Source organism: Pseudorasbora parva, chromosome 14, assembly GCF_024679245.1.
Source record: "Pseudorasbora parva isolate DD20220531a chromosome 14, ASM2467924v1, whole genome shotgun sequence".
Taxonomy (NCBI): domain Eukaryota; kingdom Metazoa; phylum Chordata; class Actinopteri; order Cypriniformes; family Gobionidae; genus Pseudorasbora; species Pseudorasbora parva.
This window is the reverse complement of record NC_090185.1, coordinates 44,420,076-44,437,565: the sequence shown is the minus strand read 5'-3', so window position 1 is coordinate 44,437,565 and position 17,490 is coordinate 44,420,076. Positions and strand designations below refer to the sequence as shown.

Here is a 17,490-nt window from a genome sequence, read left to right as displayed (position 1 = left end):
CCTCCTCCATCTGTTGTAGGTGAACCAAAAACAACTGATTCCAGCTCTCAGTGATGTGTTGTGGGTCCCCGCTATGATAACACTACCTTTATCAAATGTTGACAAAACAAGTGGGAACCCAGTGTGCCTGCCTCTTTCTCTATCTCTGTTCTGTTGCGTGAAAGAAAGTCTAAGGCCTTGTCAGGCCGTTTAACAAACCAATATAATCTGCTGCCTGTCACTTGTCAAACTAAGACTAATGTGGGTGAAAAAATGAATACTGTTAATTTAACACTTTTAAACATCTGTTCACTTAAGAACAAATCATTCCTAGTCAGCGACTTAATAACCACAAATAACCTTGATTTTTTGCTTCTAAATGAAACGTGGTTAGAAGAAAACTGTAGTGCAACAGTCCTCAATGAAGCAGCCCCTCCTAACTTTACTTTTATGAGTGTTTGCAGAGCAGTTAGGAGAGGTGGGGGTGTTGCTGCTATTTTTAAAGATGTCTTTCAATGTAAGCAAGTGTCATTTGGTGAATATTTGTCTCTAGAATATCTGGGTATTGTGTTAAAAGGTTCTCCACGCATCCTGCTTATCATTGTTTACAGGCCTCCAAAGTACTCTCCAGCCTTTATTGGGGAACTTACAGAACTGTTATCAATCATTTCCTCAGAGTTTGACTGTTTTGCTATTGCTGGGGATTTTAACATTCACATAGACAATATTGAATCCAGTACAACAAAAGAGCTCATGATGGTCCTTAACACTTTTGATTTGACACAGCATGTAAATGGACCCACACACAATCATGGACACACTCTAGATTTACTTATCAGTAAGGGTCTAAACATTTCATCGATTGTTATTAAGGATGTGGCACTGTCTGATCATTTCCGTATTTTCTTTGACATACCAGTCTCTCCTGCCATTGAAGCTAGATCTGTCTCTGTCAAAAAGAGATGCTTAAATGAGAACACTAATGTGCTGTTTATGAAGGCTTTATCTCTAAAACCAAGCATATCTGCAGACTTTGTTGATTTTCTCCTTGACTCCTTTAACTCAAAGGTTAAGAGTGTAATTGATGATATTGCCCCTCTGAAAGTCAGGAAAAAGAGTGGCAAACAAAAGGCACCATGGAGAAACTCAACAGCAGTTCAAATAATGAAAAGACAATGCAGAAAATCTGAACGAAAGTGGCGGAAGACAAAACTTGTAGTCCATTATAACATCTATAAAGACACCCTTCATGCTTTCAATGTTGAACTAGGCAAAGCTAGACAGACCTTCTTCTCAAATATTATAAACAAACACATAAACAACACGCGCACTCTTTTTGCTACTGTAGACAGACTAACAAACCCTCCGAGTCACATTCCCAGAGAAATGCTCTCAGACAGCAAATGCAGCGAGTTTGATTCCTTCTTCTCAGTGAAAACCAAAAATATCAGAAAGGCAATCGGCACATCCTTGAGTTGCTCTGGGGTCAGACAATATATGTTAAAAACAACATCTAAATTACATTTGACATTAGAAGCGTCTGTAGTTCCACAAGTTGAAGTAATTCAATTATTAGGTGTTATAGTAGATTCGAAGATGACATGGGGAAGTCACATAAATCAAGTGTTGCAGAGTATGGGTCGGAGTATGGGTATGATCAGATACTGTAGGAAATGTATTCCACAATGGTTGACCAAACAACTTGTTCAGTCAAAGTCAAATGTATTTCTATAGCACATTTACAGATGGCTGAGCCACACCAAAGTGCTTCACAATAAAGTGCTAAGTGCAATAAGCATAGCAAGGCAAAGAAGAAAATAATAGTTATAATATATAAAATGAAAAATGAAAAGCGCGACAAGGCAATAAGTGCAGGAGTTAAAATAATGTGAAAGAACAATTAGAAAAGTAGACATGGGTCACTATACTGGCCCTTAAAAAGAGACACTAATCAAATGCTAGAGAAAAAAGGTGAGTTTTCAAAAGAGACTTAAAAATGTTTATAGACTATGCTGCACGGATGTTGAGGGGAAGCCAGTTCCAGAGTCTGGGGGATGCTACTGCAAAGGCTCTATCCCCCTTGGTTTTTAGTCTGGTTCTGGGCACTTCCAACAGCAGTAGGTCAGCTGACCGTAGTGCTCTGGATGGGATGTGGTGGTGGAGAAGCTCAGAAAGATATGTGGGTGCCAATCCATGTAGGGATTTATAGACTGTCAGTATCAGTTTAACCCTTTAGGCGCCAGAGATTTTTTCCTAAAACGTTTGATTTTGACATCTTAATTTCAAACGGCTATATCTTAAAAGTGATAAAAGATAGAAACTTGCTGTAAATTAGAGAAATATTAAGGAGGACCCTAAGTATATGTAGAGATTACATTTCCCCATCTAATTTGCATATTATGACGTCATAACGTGGGGGCGATCTTGGATTATAGAATTTTCATGATAAGCCACATGTTTAAATGATAAAATGCAGCACTTCTTTCCCCCCAAAATGTCCCTCACCTTCTGTGTGCTATATTGCACAATACTGAATGTTCAGGTAAATAGAAAATAGTAAACAAACTGTGTAAATCATTACTAATAAATGGTAGAAACAAACCGAATGCATGCTGTAGAGATTTTCCATTTACTACATACAGTAAGCACTCTGATTCCATATATAGGGCACATATATATTATATATTATGTATAATAGCCCCTCTGCCCCGTGTCACAGCGCGTCTACTCCCGTCCAGATCTGCCTCACGCGCCGCCGAGTCTGCACAGCCTGGACCACTGTTATTGTAATTTTGACCCCCCACCCTGCCTCCAGGTTTCCCTCGAACTTGCTTATGAATACTTCGACCTCTTCTAACATACCCAGTGGCATTAGATAAAGTCTTCACCACAATACTGTCGCCGTGATCGCGGAGATGCGCGCGGTGAGAAGACGCGCGCTTCATGGTGAGCGCGGCAAAAATCTCCCGCGGCCGCCGCGTTCTCAACACTAACACACCTGCTAACTTCACGATGAACATTCGGACCCCGGGAAACATTATTCCCACCACTGACATTGGGCAAAGGACCATCTACATTGGGCAAATGATTCACCATCTGTGCTTAGTGTAACGTTAGGTTTAGTTTCACTTTCAGAATCACCGTCATCTCATATTTACCTTCAGAATCAGGGTCCGCGAATAGAAGACCCAACACTTCATTGTGGGTAAGCTTTATTGATGCCATTAGAACATAATAATAGTAATAATAATCTAATGCAAATACTCGCTGACATTGACAATGCTCTGATAAAACCGCTCACTCGCACGTCAGCTCCGCTTTTGTTTACACTGATTCAATGCGCTCTTGCTCGTATATTTTGTATAGATTAATGATGTTTGTATGAGTCAGGGATGAAGTACGACATGTCTACCATCTAGTGGAGGGGAGGTTGAATGAAATTTGACACCCTATTTGACAAAATCGGCAGTTTTATTCAGTGACGCATCTTGTCGAGTAAACTCGACCGTGGCGCCAAGAGGGTTAAAATCAATGCGGAAGCGCATGGGGAGCCAGTGAAGCGATGCGAGGACCGGGGTGATATGTGCCAATTTTTTGTGCAAGTGAGGAGTCGAGCGGCTGAGTTCTGAACCAACTGCAGGCGGCGGAGCTGGGAAAGGTCAATGCCAGAGTATAGAGAGTTGCAATAGTCCAGTTGACATGTAATGAATGCATGGATAACTCTCTCTAGATCACTCTGGGGCAGATAGGCTTTAGTCTTAGCTATAATTCTTAAGTGATAAAAGCTTTTCCTGACTACTGCACTGACCTGCTGCTCAAACTTAAACGCACTGTCAAAGATCACCCCCAGATTTCTGACAGATAGGCCTGACGTTAGAGGCTAGAGGGCCCAGGGCATCAGTTGAGAAGGCCGGGGAAGTTTTGCCAAAATTCATTAGTACTTTCGCAGTTGGATTATGCATCTGTTGTTTGGTCAAACACAAATGAAACTAATTTATATAGATTATAGATCGCTCAGAATAAAGCAGCACGGATAGTTCTGGGCTGCCCATACAGAACCAATGTTATGATAATGCATAATGAGTTGGCCTGGTTAACTGTTAAAAGTAGACTTAAGTATTATTTACTAACATTCATTAGAAATGTCTTTACAACCAAAATTCCTGAAATAATTTATCACAAAATTATTTTTTTTATAGATATAGACAGAGCATTAACACAAGAAGTTTCCTGCCTATTTGCAGAACTAATAAAATGCAGCGTACTATTGTGTATCGAGTGTGTTGTGCATGGAATGCATTACCCGTATTTTTGTTGTTCGAAAATAATAAAAAGCTATTTCAAAAAAAGTTAAAGATTTTCCTTTTTACACAATAAGGAGCATGAGTGATTTTTTTGTTTATTTTTTAGGATTTGATTTCTGTGATGATTATTGTTGCTATATTAATAATGATATGGTGATACTAATAAGAATAGTGGAAATGGCAATAATATAATAGTAATAATAGTGTGAATGATAATGTTTACTAATAATAATAATAATGTTATGGTTAGAGTGTTTGATTTATTGGGCTGGTAATTTTGTTTTTTTATGAGCTGTTTATGTATGCATATGTGTATGTATATATGTGTATGTATGGATGTTTATATGTATGTATATGTGTATATGTATATATATGTATATATATATATATATATATATATATATATATATATATATATATATATATATATATATATATATATATATATATATATAATTTATTTTTTATTATATATATATATATATTATGTATATCTGGGTGCATAGAGCTTTCATGTCTGTGTGTGTGTGTGTGTGTGTGTGTGTGTGTGTGTGTGTGTGTGTGTGTGTGTGTGTGTGTGTGTGTATGTTATGTATAGATATGTGTATAAAATATATACTGTATGTGATGAATTTGTGGAGACCCCAGGAAGAATAGCAACTGGCATGCCAGGAGCTAATGGGGATCTTAATAAAGAAAGAAAGAAAGAAAGAAAGAAAGAAAGACAGACAGATCAGACCAAAACCTCAAAAAATTACTATGTCTGATTCGAAACAATTGACGGTAAAATTTTAGAAGACACAGCATCTTAAAACATCAACCTGCGCCCTTGACGCACTCCACACTTCTTTTTTCAAAAGTGTGTTTAACTGTTTGGAAGCAGATCTCCTAGAAGTGGTGAACTCCTCCCTTCTCTATGGGACTTTTCCAACCGCCCTTAAAACTGCAATAGTTAAGCCTCTTCTGAAGAAGAGAAATCTGGATAACTCCATACTGAGCAACTACAGACCAATCTCAAATCTCCCCTTCATAGGCAAAATCATTGAAAAAGTTGTTTTCAATCAACTAAACAAATTCTTAAACTCAAACGGATTCTCTGACAATTTTCAATCTGGTTTCCGACCGCATCACAGCACAGAGACAGCGCTCATAAAGATTATAAATGATATTCGCTTAAATACTGATACAGGCAAAGCATCAATTCTGGTTCTACTCGACCTCAGTGCTGCATTCGACACTGTTGACCACAACATACTTCTAGACAGGCTGGAAAACTGGGTTGGGCTTTCTGGGATGGTCCTCAGATGGTTCAGATCATACTTAGAAGAGAGAGGTTATTATGTGAGTATAGGAGACCATAAGTCTGAGTGGACATCCATGACATGCGGAGTCCCACAAGGGTCAATTCTAGCACCACTCCTGTTTAACCTGTATATGCTGCCACTGAGCCAAATAATGAAAAAGAACAATATTGCTTACCACAGCTATGCTGATGACACCCAGCTCTACTTAGCACTGTCACCTAATGACTATAGCCCCATTGACTCCCTGTGCAAATGCATTGACGAAGTTAACAACTGGATGTGCCAAAACTATCTTCAGTTAAACAAAGACAAAACTGAAATCACTACATTTGGAAACAAAGATGAAATTCTCAAGGTGAATGCATATCTTGAGGTGAAAGGTCTGATAATAAAAAATCAAGTTAGGAATCTTGGAGTGATTTTGGAGTCAGACCTGAGTTTCAGTAGTCATGTCAAAGCAATAACTAAATCAGCATACTATCATCTGAAAAATATTGCAAGAATTAGATGCTTTGTTTCCAGGCAAGACTTAGAGAAACTGGTTCACGCTTTCATCACCAGTAGGGTGGACTATTGTAATGGCCTTCTCACCGGCCTTCCCAAAAAGACCATTAGACAGCTGCAGCTCATACAGAACGCTGCTGCCAGGATTCTGAGCAGAACCAGAAAATATGACCATATCACACCAGTCCTCAGGTCTTTACACTGGCTTCCAGTTACATCTAGGATCAATTTTAAAGTTCTACTACTTGTTTATAAATCACTCAGTGACCTAGGACCTCAATACATCGCAGATATGCTGATTAAATACAAACCCAACAGATCACTCAGATCAGCAGGATCAAGTCAGTTAGAAATACCAAGAGTTCACTCAAAGCAAGGAGAGTCTGCCTTTAGCTATTATGCCAGCCGCAGCTGAACCAGCTTCCTGAACAGATCAGATGTGCTCCAACAGTAGCCACATTCAAATCCAGACTCAAAACACATCTGTTCAGCTGTGCATTTACTGAATGAGCACTGTGCCACTGTACGTCCGACTGATTGCACCTTATCTATGCATCATTTTTTAAATTCTTTTTATAACTGCTTTAGTTTATCTGTTCTTTTCTTTGGTTATCATCATTTTATTATTTTTAATTCTCTTTACATTGTATTTTTTATCACTATTTTAATTCCTTTCTATGTAAAGCACTTTGAATTGCCATTGTGTATGAAATGTGCTATATACAGTCTTGTTCAAAATAATAGCAGTACAATGTGACTAACCAGAATAATCAAGGTTTTTAGTATATTTTTTATTGCTACGTGGCAAACAAGTTACCAGTAGGTTCAGTAGATTGTCAGAAAACAAACAAGACCCAGCATTCATGATATGCACGCTCTTAAGGCTGTGCAATTGGGCAATTAGTTGAAAGGGGTGTGTTCAAAAAAATAGCAGTGTCTACTTTTGACTGTACAAACTCAAAACTATTTTGTACAAACATTTTTTTTCTTCTGGGATTTAGCAATCCTGTGAATCACTAAACTAATATTTAGTTGTATGACCACAGTTTTTTAAAACTGCTTGACATCTGTGTGGCATGGAGTCAACCAACTTGTGGCACCTCTCAGCTGTTATTCCACTCCATGATTCTTTAACAACATTCCACAATTCATTCACATTTCTTGGTTTTGCTTCAGAAACAGCATTTTTGATATCACCCCACAAGTTCTCAATTGGATTAAGGTCTGGAGATTGGGCTGGCCACTCCATAACATTAATTTTGTTGGTTTGGAACCAAGACTTTGCCCGTTTACTAGTGTGTTTTGGGTCATTGTCTTGTTGAAACAACCATTTCAAGGGCATGTCCTCTTCAGCATAGGGCAACATGACCTCTTCAAGTATTTTAACATATGCAAACTGATCCATGATCCCTGGTATGCGATAAATAGGCCCAACACCATAGTAGGAGAAACATGCCCATATCATGATGCTTGCACCTCCATGCTTCACTGTCTTCACTGTGTACTGTGGCTTGAATTCAGAGTTTGGGGGTCGTCTCACAAACTGCCTATGGCCCTTGGACCCAAAAAGAACAATTTTACTCTCATCAGTCCACAAAATGTTCCTCCATTTCTCTTTAGGCCAGTTGATGTGTTTTTTGGCAAATTGTAACCTCTTCTGCACATGCCTTTTCTTTAACAGAGGGACTTTGCGGGGGATTCTTGAAAATAGATTAGCTTCACACAGACGTCTTCTAACTGTCACAGTACTTACAGGTAACTCCAGACTGTCTTTGATCATCCTGGAGGTGATCATTGGCTGAGCCTTTGCTATTCTGGTTATTCTTCTATCCATTTTGATGGTTGTCTTCCGTTTTCTTCCACGTCTCTCTGGTTTTGCTCTCCATTTTAAGGCATTGGAGAGCATTTTAGCTGAACAGCCTATCATTTTTTGCACCTCTTTATAGGTTTTCCCCTCTCTAATCAACTTTTTAATCAAAGTACGCTGTTCTTCTGAACAATGTCTTGAACGACCCATTTTCCTCAGCTTTCAAATGCATGTTCAACAAGTGTTGGCTTCATCCTTAAATAGGGGCCACCTGATTCACACCTGTTTCTTCACAAAATTGATGACCTCAGTGATTGAATGCCACACTGCTATTTTTTTGAACACACCCCTTTCAACTAATTCAACTAATTGCCCAATTGCACAGCCTTAAGAGCGTGCATATCATGAATGCTGGGTCTCATTTGTTTTCTGAGAATCTACTGAACCTACTGGTAACTTGTTTGCCACGTAGCAATAAAAAATATACTAAAAACCTTGATTATTCTGGTTAGTCACATTGTACTGCTATTATTTTGAACAAGACTGTAAATAAACTTGCCTTACCTTGCCTCGCTGTGACCACGCGTGCTGCCGCGAGATGAACGTGTATCGCAACTCTGTTATTCAACTGCTCTGGTTTTAACGGTTATGCCACACTAAATGGGAATGCGCCAAAATGCAACAAAACTTGTTTAAGACTTACGGTCGAATGAAACGCACCGAGTGTGTGCGAGTGAGTTAGTAAGTAAGAGAGGCGCAAAGGTGGAGAGAGAGCAAGGAAATGCAGCTGAACGAATATGTGCGCGTCTTTTAAATAGCGTAAAAATGAATGAATGACAAAGCAATATGTGGCGGCCAGTGTTGATTCTGTGGCGGTTTGCCACATATTAGTCTATGTGTGGGAAACACTGGGCATTGATGACAAATCCGGGAGCAGTATCTTTGTGTTGTCCAAATGTTTAAGGGACTAGCAATCCACCCAGCAGGGAAACGGATATACTCCACCACGGGTCGGCAGTCAACGCTCCAAAAACAGCCAGCAAAAAAGAGTTAATCCACACGCGAACACGTTCGTTTTGTGAATGAGAGAGCAGGCTCCCGATCGCCGGTTTGCCGGTCCTATATTTTAAAAACACCCTGTTCCTGTATGGGTGACGTGACATCACTCTCGCGAGACGGGAGATGAGGCACAATAACAGTCATATGTTAGGGAGAAATACAGACCACAGGAGAAAGCAATTACAACAAATAACCAACTAATCAGACTTATAAGTTGATACACTAGAATTATGCATCTTGCATCTCTGTGGCCACGCTACAGTGTGTATAATATGTTTTCTTCCACTAATATAAAATGCGTTGCATAGAAGCCAATTCAAGAGAAACAATTCCTCAGTGTTTCCCATTAGAATCAAATGCTGTTTTCATCACACCATGTTTAATTAAACTGATTCTAGCTTAATTTTCCCTTCTGCAGGTTTGTGAGTCCTGCTGCAGATGAAGCCTGTGAGTATGTGAGAGGAATTGTGGGTATAAACCCGTTACTCCTGAGAGAGCTGGATCTGAGTAAACATGAACTAGGAGACACACGAGTGAATCAGATCTCTGCTCTACTGCAGGATAAACACTGTCAAATCAACACACTGATGTAAGTATTGTTTTTTCTAATGATTTAAAATGTCACATTACTCTTAAAGGTGTCATGAACTGGCTTTTTAATTTTTTTATACTGTTGTCTGAGGTCATCTAATGATGTTCGTGTGGTTTCTACATTCAGAAACATCATAACTAATCAGTAATAGGCTATTTTCTACACTGGTTTTGAGGCTCTCTCCTGAACGCTGGGTTCTGATGGGCGTGTCACTGAAGACTTTGAAGTAAACGCCCACGGCTAGGATTGGAGAAGATTTGCATATTTAATGAGCTTCAGCTCCCGTCAGTTCAGTTCATATGACGGATTGATTTGAAAGTGGCAACCGGGATGATTCTCTCACAGGGCTCGTAAACATCTTTATCTAACAAACACAATTATTTTTTTCTCACCCACCCGCGATTGATTGGAATATTATTTCTGTATTACATGGCCCTTACAATCTGTGGATATAAGCATGAACACACACACACATGCATACACGCGCCCATATCAAGAAAATATTTCTGCTGACTGGAGTATGTTTTGGTAGCCCGTCTGGAAAACTCACAGCTACGGGACTAGTACATATAAAAAAGACGTTTTACTCGCATAAGTTTGTTGCACCATTCCTGTCGGATCCAATATAGAAGCACAACATTGTGTCTGCAAATCCAGCACCTGAGACTTGTTTACAAACAATTCCGCAGTGAAAGAAGCAAAAACACAAATGTTCTTCCCCACGTGAGCTGGAGCTTCATGAAAAATAATTGAAGTATCACACATTCATAATATTAGGATTCAAAGGAAGCTTATGCAGCGACTGTTCCTCCACAATATCTTGCGGTCTTCTTCCACATTGTTATTGCTGTTGGCTAATTATCCGAAAAGCTCCATGAGTCGTGGGCGGGGCTACTGAATTAGATGAGTCGTGGGCGGGGCTACTGAATTAGATGAGCTGGTGGGCGGGGCTACTGAATTAGATGTGCTTATTATTCTGTAGAGGCGTGTTTCGTCAGTTGATGACGTCAGGATGAAGCACATGATCGTTTTCTGGGCCTGGTGTCTATAAAAGCTTTTATTTGACCAACAAGGAAGTTTTCAGCTCTGAAGCTTACAGGATATTCTTATATTACCATGACCTTTTATATATCAAAAGCTCAAGGGAAAGTTGATTCCTCAATTCATCACCCCTTTCATATTTTGTTATAGTAGTGGATAATGCATTTTCCTCAGTTCTTCAGTCAGTTTTTGTTTTTCGTTCAGCATCCACAGTAACACAATAATATATCATTTGTGTATTAAAATGAACCACTTACACCCTGAAGGCATGTTTTAATGGTTTCACTTCTAAGTGGCATACTTAAAAGTAATTGTAATATGCAAGTGCATGGTCTCATTTAATAAAAAAAAAAAGTGGAAACAAATATATTATGATCATGTTTGGAAGTTCTTGTTAGATCACAGATGAGATCCTCAATAAAACTGATGCAATTTATTGATTATTTTGTTATTATTGATGATAGACATGATGTCTATTAGAAATTATATATGGAAGCTCATAAAATCAAGTTTGATCCTGTGTACAATCATTTCAACTACATCTGAACCAAATTGTGTGTTGATATCTCAAAGGAATCAAAAGTTGTTGCATTTGGACCCAAGGTAGCCTTTTTATCAAAAAACAAAACAAAGCGAGTGTTTTACTGAACATAACTACTTTCATGTATAAACACTACAATAAAGCATAAAAATATGTATCATTAAATAGAATAAGTAAGAATTAAAAAGATGTGGTCGATGAGTGATAATTTTTAGTCTAGACCTGTTAAATTGATCAGTCCACAGTCCAAATGTAACATTTGTCCACTGAAATGGCGAGATTGAGAACCCAAGTGCAGTTTCTTATTGAACACTTAATGTAAATCAAAATCAAAACAAAGACATGGCAAAACAAACAAAAGACTAGACTTGACTAGACATAAACTAACACTCACCGGCAGTTACACATGCAATAACTGACGAAGACTATGGCAAACATGAGGGCTTAAATACACAAGGGCTAATGACAAGACAGGGGACACCTGTGAACAATGATTAACTCATAAACCAATGAAACCGAAACAGGAACACGAGGCAGGAACACATGAGGGCATGGAATCACATGACAATAGACCACATGACAAAACCAGGAAGTGCATGACATCATGACAGTGAACATGAAAACCTAAAAACATGAAACCAACACCAAAACACCCTGTGACACCAATCCAAGAGTGCTCCAGTTGTAAGAGTGTCCGATTAAACACTTTACCCCCTCACCTCACCCTTCTCACCAAAGATCCAGTTTCCAATGGTTGAATTTTTCTCTGGTCAATGAGTGATAATTTCCAACTAAATGTGTGGGTGTTTTCAAACTGATGAATGTTTATAAATCAGGCATTGAAAATGAGATTGAAAATGAATTTTCACATGATGCTGCGTCATTACTGCAAAGCGGGATGAAGAAAGCATGTCTGACCACATAAGCATGTCTTGTCACTTACAGCATATTTAAAAGCAGTTGTTAAAGCAGCACTTGGCAACTTTTACTCTCGGGGTCCCCCTACAGTTGGGAAAAAACTACTGTCGTAAGATCTGTCATCCGACAACAGGGGATGCCATTGCGCGTGCATTTGTTGACATGACAGCCCTGATAGCCCTGAGCTAGTGATGCGCGGATCATCTCATAACCCGCGGACCCCATATGTCTATTTAATGGTCACGGGTGCGCGGCGGGTTGCAAAAATATATACAGTGGTGTGGGACGGGCCAAATAACTTCATAAAAGCATCCCGCGGGTCGGTGCAGCACTAACAGTTCCCCTGAACACTGCAGGGGGGGTTCACATGCAGGTGTTCTTCTGGCGGCGCGTGGGAAATGTCTTCATCCCAGGTACAGTCAGTTTCAGCATGTCATATGAATATAATTTCATGGGTTTTATTTTTTTCAAACGCCAAATAATCACGATGCTCACGTTTACAAGCCAGCGTCATTATAGTAGTCTGTTGGTTATCGTTTTCCAGAATCTATATGATACTTCAGTTCAATGTTTGAGTGGTCAGTAATCACCGTAACAAGCAGGACAGCATCGGTCGGGCACGCCTCCTTCTCACGCCGACGAGCAAACGCTGGTCACATGTTGATCCTCGTCCTGCCTTTAATCACATCAACTTTTTTGTTTCCTCTTATTGCTTTCCTTCAACAAAACCTTTTCTTTCTTATTTGTCTGTGCTGCTTCGGACATGACTATATTATCCGACGAACAAAGTTTGTGTTGGTGGAAGTGACGTATATGCCGTAAAGCAGTCGAATTTTGTAGTTCTTTTTGTTCTCGGGTTACTACCCGAAACCTGAAGTTTAAAAGTATGATTAAAAACGATACAGACCCCATCAGGCTATGGCAGACGTGTCATTCAACCTATTGTAAGTCGATGTATCATCACAAGAGTCTTGAAAATATATTATGAAGGTTGAAAAGTTACCTAGTGCTGATTTAAGAGTTAGTCATATGCATTATATTCACTGTAAAGCCATTAATTCTAAGCTTTAAAATGAACCATCATTTTCATTAATCAAGCAAGTGGTTATGAAGTTACAGGATGACAACTTTTTCAGATTAATTGTGATTAATCATAATTAAAAACAAGTGTATATATACTTTTATTTATTTTATGATGTAATAATTTCACAGTAAATCACCAAAAGTAATGTAGAAAAAAATATAAAGACAGTATATTTTAAATATTTATTCAGTGCCATCTTTTTATAAATGAAGGCCGGTTTCACTGATACTAGATATGTCTCTGTTACCCCCCCCCCCCCCCCCCACACCCCCAAAAAAATCATTTCTCCTCATTTACCTGTGCACTTCCTGTCTAACAGTTACAGAAATTGAATAAAGTAATCAGTATAAAGGTAACTATAAAGGTCTGCACTGCATAAACTACAAAAGTTCTCCAGTCAAAAGCAGTGAGTGTTTGACATTAATGGCTGCTGTCGCTTTAAGATCTACCGCTGCAGAACTGACGCGCTGCCTCACGCATCCCATTTCCTCACAACTCTTTAAGTTCGTTTAAGACGTTATTTCCCATGAGAATTTTTGACAAAATTGATATTTTGGCATAATTCTTCCTGTATGTTATAGTTTGTTCAAGCATGAAAGAGAACCGGATTCTGGCGCTCTGTCTGCTCATGATAAACTGATAAACTGACACTACACGGCTAACTTGCTCTGGAGCCGGTTTATTCTGGGTTAGAGATCGCAAACCCAAACTGGACCAATCAGCTGCAAGTAAAGACGCAATAAAGCCACACCCCCTGCATCTCTCGTTCAAATTAAATAAGTTCATAATGAAAAAAATTTGAAATATAATTGTGCATCTTTTGGTGCTAATTATTTATTATATTTATATTATATGGATGATAATCACTTTGAATTCGTATAATGTTTATATGAATATTATTTTAAATGACAAGTAGCCAAATAGTTATATAAATATAGTACATGCTGTGGGATTACACATTCATAAATTGTTATATCAAGGTTCCAATGTAATAGTATACAAACAGTTTATATGTACATAATGCTTTACAGTTTGGAGGTACAGACTGACTACATTCTAAGGAGATCAAGCTAATCAGTCTTTTGTCTTTATGCACTTCCTGATCTATAAGCAACATTGTCAGAGTGATCACATTTGCATCTATTCGTCTGATTGGTACTGTTATCCTGATAGGATTTGGATTGGTGACATTGACTACATTTACATGGACAGCAGTAGGGCTGGGCGATATGACGAAATATATCGTCTGGACGATAGAAAATGTCTATCGTTTTACATAAGGCTCTATCGCTTACGCCACGATAAGGCGTTTATGGCAGAATTTAATTCATAAACAAACATGGAGGAAGACGGTAGTAGACGCGGTTCAGACCAGGGTAATTCTCAGAGTAATTATGCCAGAGTGGTGGCATAAGCGCTCAAAACAAACTCCAGACACAGACGCTGCAACAGGCTTTTACGCGTGGCACACCATAGCCATATATTGAAATATTTTAATGGCAGGTGTAGGGATGGCGAAAACTAAACACTTTCTTGACCGACCACCGAGCCTCATTAGCCGGTTGAAACCGGTTAACCGATTAGTTTAAAATATGCTGCGCTATTTGAAATAACAGCCGCGAGCCGCGCTCCCTCTGTCTCTCTCTCGCTCTCTCACTCACTCACACACACACACACACACACACACACACACGTGCGCGCACTGTCCTAGCGCTCACTTATATTTATATAAAAATATATAGCGCTCACGTCACTTTTTTAAAATCCCCCACAGCGTGAAACACGAGTCCCGCAAACGCGCCGCTGAGGAGCTTGTTTGTAATCAGAGGACAATGGCTCCTTAGTTTCGAAATGGTTTGGGTACAAGGTGATCGCGTTGAAAATAAAGGCGTTTGTCCAGTGTTAGAAGCTCATTTGAATCATTGCCGCGGCTCATTTAAGAAAATGACAGCTCCGAAGAGTACGCCGCTTTAGTTCGAGGTAGTGCTAACAATAATAAAGGAAGACGATCAACACCTTATGTGTTACCACTGAAATGAAGATGTAATATATTTCCAAATGTAAGCCCATCTTAAGCGAAATGCACGCTTCATACTGTCGTCTGCCCTGGCTCTAACCTCGAGTGTTTACTTTTTGCAAACCTTGTGAGCGCGCAAACCCAAACGCTGTGACCTCGCGCCAAATGTTTTTATTGGTTTATTAAGTACAAACAGGCGAGTCATGAAATATTGAGTGCGAGGGATATGTTCAATCACACAAAAAGATTTTGGAATGAGATGGCTTATTGTAGTAGCGTTTAGTCCACTGTATAATAGCCTAATTTAGAGATCAAAAATTTGATTTTTTTTTTAAAGAAAAGATTTTTTTTACCGTCAACTTTGATCGGTTAACGTTGATACGGTCAACCATCGGTCAAACGGTCATCGGTTGACATCCCTAGGCAGGTGTTAACTTTACCAACAGTCTTGCTTTAAAAAAGGTTCTAAATAAAATAAAAATGTAGTCCATACTACCTTTATTTGTTTTGTATATCATTTCAAACTGCATTTCCACATTGCAATTTTGCATGGACTATTCATAAACTGAATTAACAGAAAAATTGCTATATCGTTATGTATATCGTTATCGGGATATCAAATGAGCTATATCGGGATATGAAATTTTGGCCATATCGCCCAGCCCTAGACAGCAGTAATCTAATTATTGACCTTATTCTGAATTAGACAATATTCTGATTAAGGTGTTTACATGAGTAGCTTTTAGAGGACTCCGTTCATGTTCCCGTTTTACATGTGATAGAACACAGATCGATTATGGTACGTCATTACGTCCCCATGCCACGCTACGTTCTCCAACATCCAATCATAGCGTGACTTTGGCAGGTGTGTTAATTTTATGGGCTCAGGAAACCTGCTGTAAGTTCACCTGCGGGTGTCGCTGTTGGACAGTGTTACTGTCACAATTCACCAGTGTGAGTGCCCGTGATCACCACCAGAGGGCACTCCACCCCGGACTGTCACTCCATCACAAAATACATTACCCATAACCCTTGGACTCATTAGCACTCATTGTTTACACCTGTGTCTCATCACCTCATTACCTCTGCCTATATATACCTTGTTCACTCTCCCTGCGTCCCAATTCGCATACTATCCATCCTAAATAGTATACGAAAATAGAATTAGTATGTCCCAAATCGTAGTATGTTGAAAAGAGTATTCCAAAGATTCCCGGATGGTTTACTATTTCCGGTCCGAATTCACAGTATGGATCGATGGGCACTCTAACGGCTGATATTGCCCACAACCCATTGCGAGTTGGACGAGGATTCGATTAGAACTACAAACGCGGATAAAAAGCGTTAAAAAACTACAAACATGACGGATGTGCGAGTTCGATGGTTAAGTAGAGAAGTTTAGATAAAGGGGTTTGAGTGACCCTATCAATATTTAACCTGACAAAAATATATTTATTCAGTGTTGTCCACATTATATTTCACCTGCAGCAGCATTGTGAACTTTTGTAATGACATTTTTGGCCGTTAACTTTTAAATGCATCATTATATTCAAACTGCAAACACATGAGGAGAGTCTCTGCATTAAAGACCCACAAATGGCAGATCAACGCGCGGCTACATTTCTCTCCGATACGGTAGGAGATTAATCTGAATGTGGAAGATTTGAACTGTGACGAATCTGACGATGATTGACAGGGCAGATAAACGGTGACGGGATGCACGTAACTAAGCGACAGAGTCCGTTAAAGATGGCGAAGTAGTATGTCCCGAAGCTTGCATACTTTTCTGCTACACACTCAAAAGTATATACTTTTTCTTCACAAAAAGAGTACATACTTTTAGGACGTAGTATAAGTAGGCGAATTGGGACGCAGCATCTGTCATTCATTGCGAAGTCTTGTTTAGTGTCACAACTGCATTTCTGAGCGTTTCCCTGTTTTCATGTATCTTGGTCTTTGATTTCTTGCCTTCTCCGTGGATTACCCTTTTGCCTGTTCCTTCTGTTTTGTTTGCCTTTTCGGACTGATTTCCTGTTATGACCTTTTGCCTGTTCTATGGACTATGACTTTGGATTACCCTTCAATAAATACTGCGTTTGGATCTTCAACCAACCTTCTGTCTCAGAGCAGTTTGTTACAGTTACTTTACATTAAGAAGTATAACAAAACATGCGTTTTTATAATGTTTTATATCTACATTTACGTTGATTTATTTTTGTAATATTATGTATTGCCTCTTTCTGTTTTTTTTTTGAAGAGACACTGCCCCTCTTTCCTCCAGCCTACATTTAGAATAATAGCTTTGATTAATGATGAAAGGTTTAAAAATCATGACTCTTT

At 39.0% G+C, this 17,490-nt stretch overlaps 1 protein-coding gene across 1 annotated transcript in view; it reads left to right on the top strand.

Moving 5' to 3' along the window:
* Positions 1-17,490, top strand: part of LOC137040655 (NLR family CARD domain-containing protein 3-like) — a 111,964-nt gene that overhangs the window by 28,798 nt on the left and 65,676 nt on the right. The window contains exon 7 of the mRNA XM_067416443.1: positions 9,376-9,546. Within this exon, the coding sequence (XP_067272544.1) occupies positions 9,376-9,546 (171 nt within the window). The remainder of the gene's footprint in view (positions 1-9,375; positions 9,547-17,490) is intronic.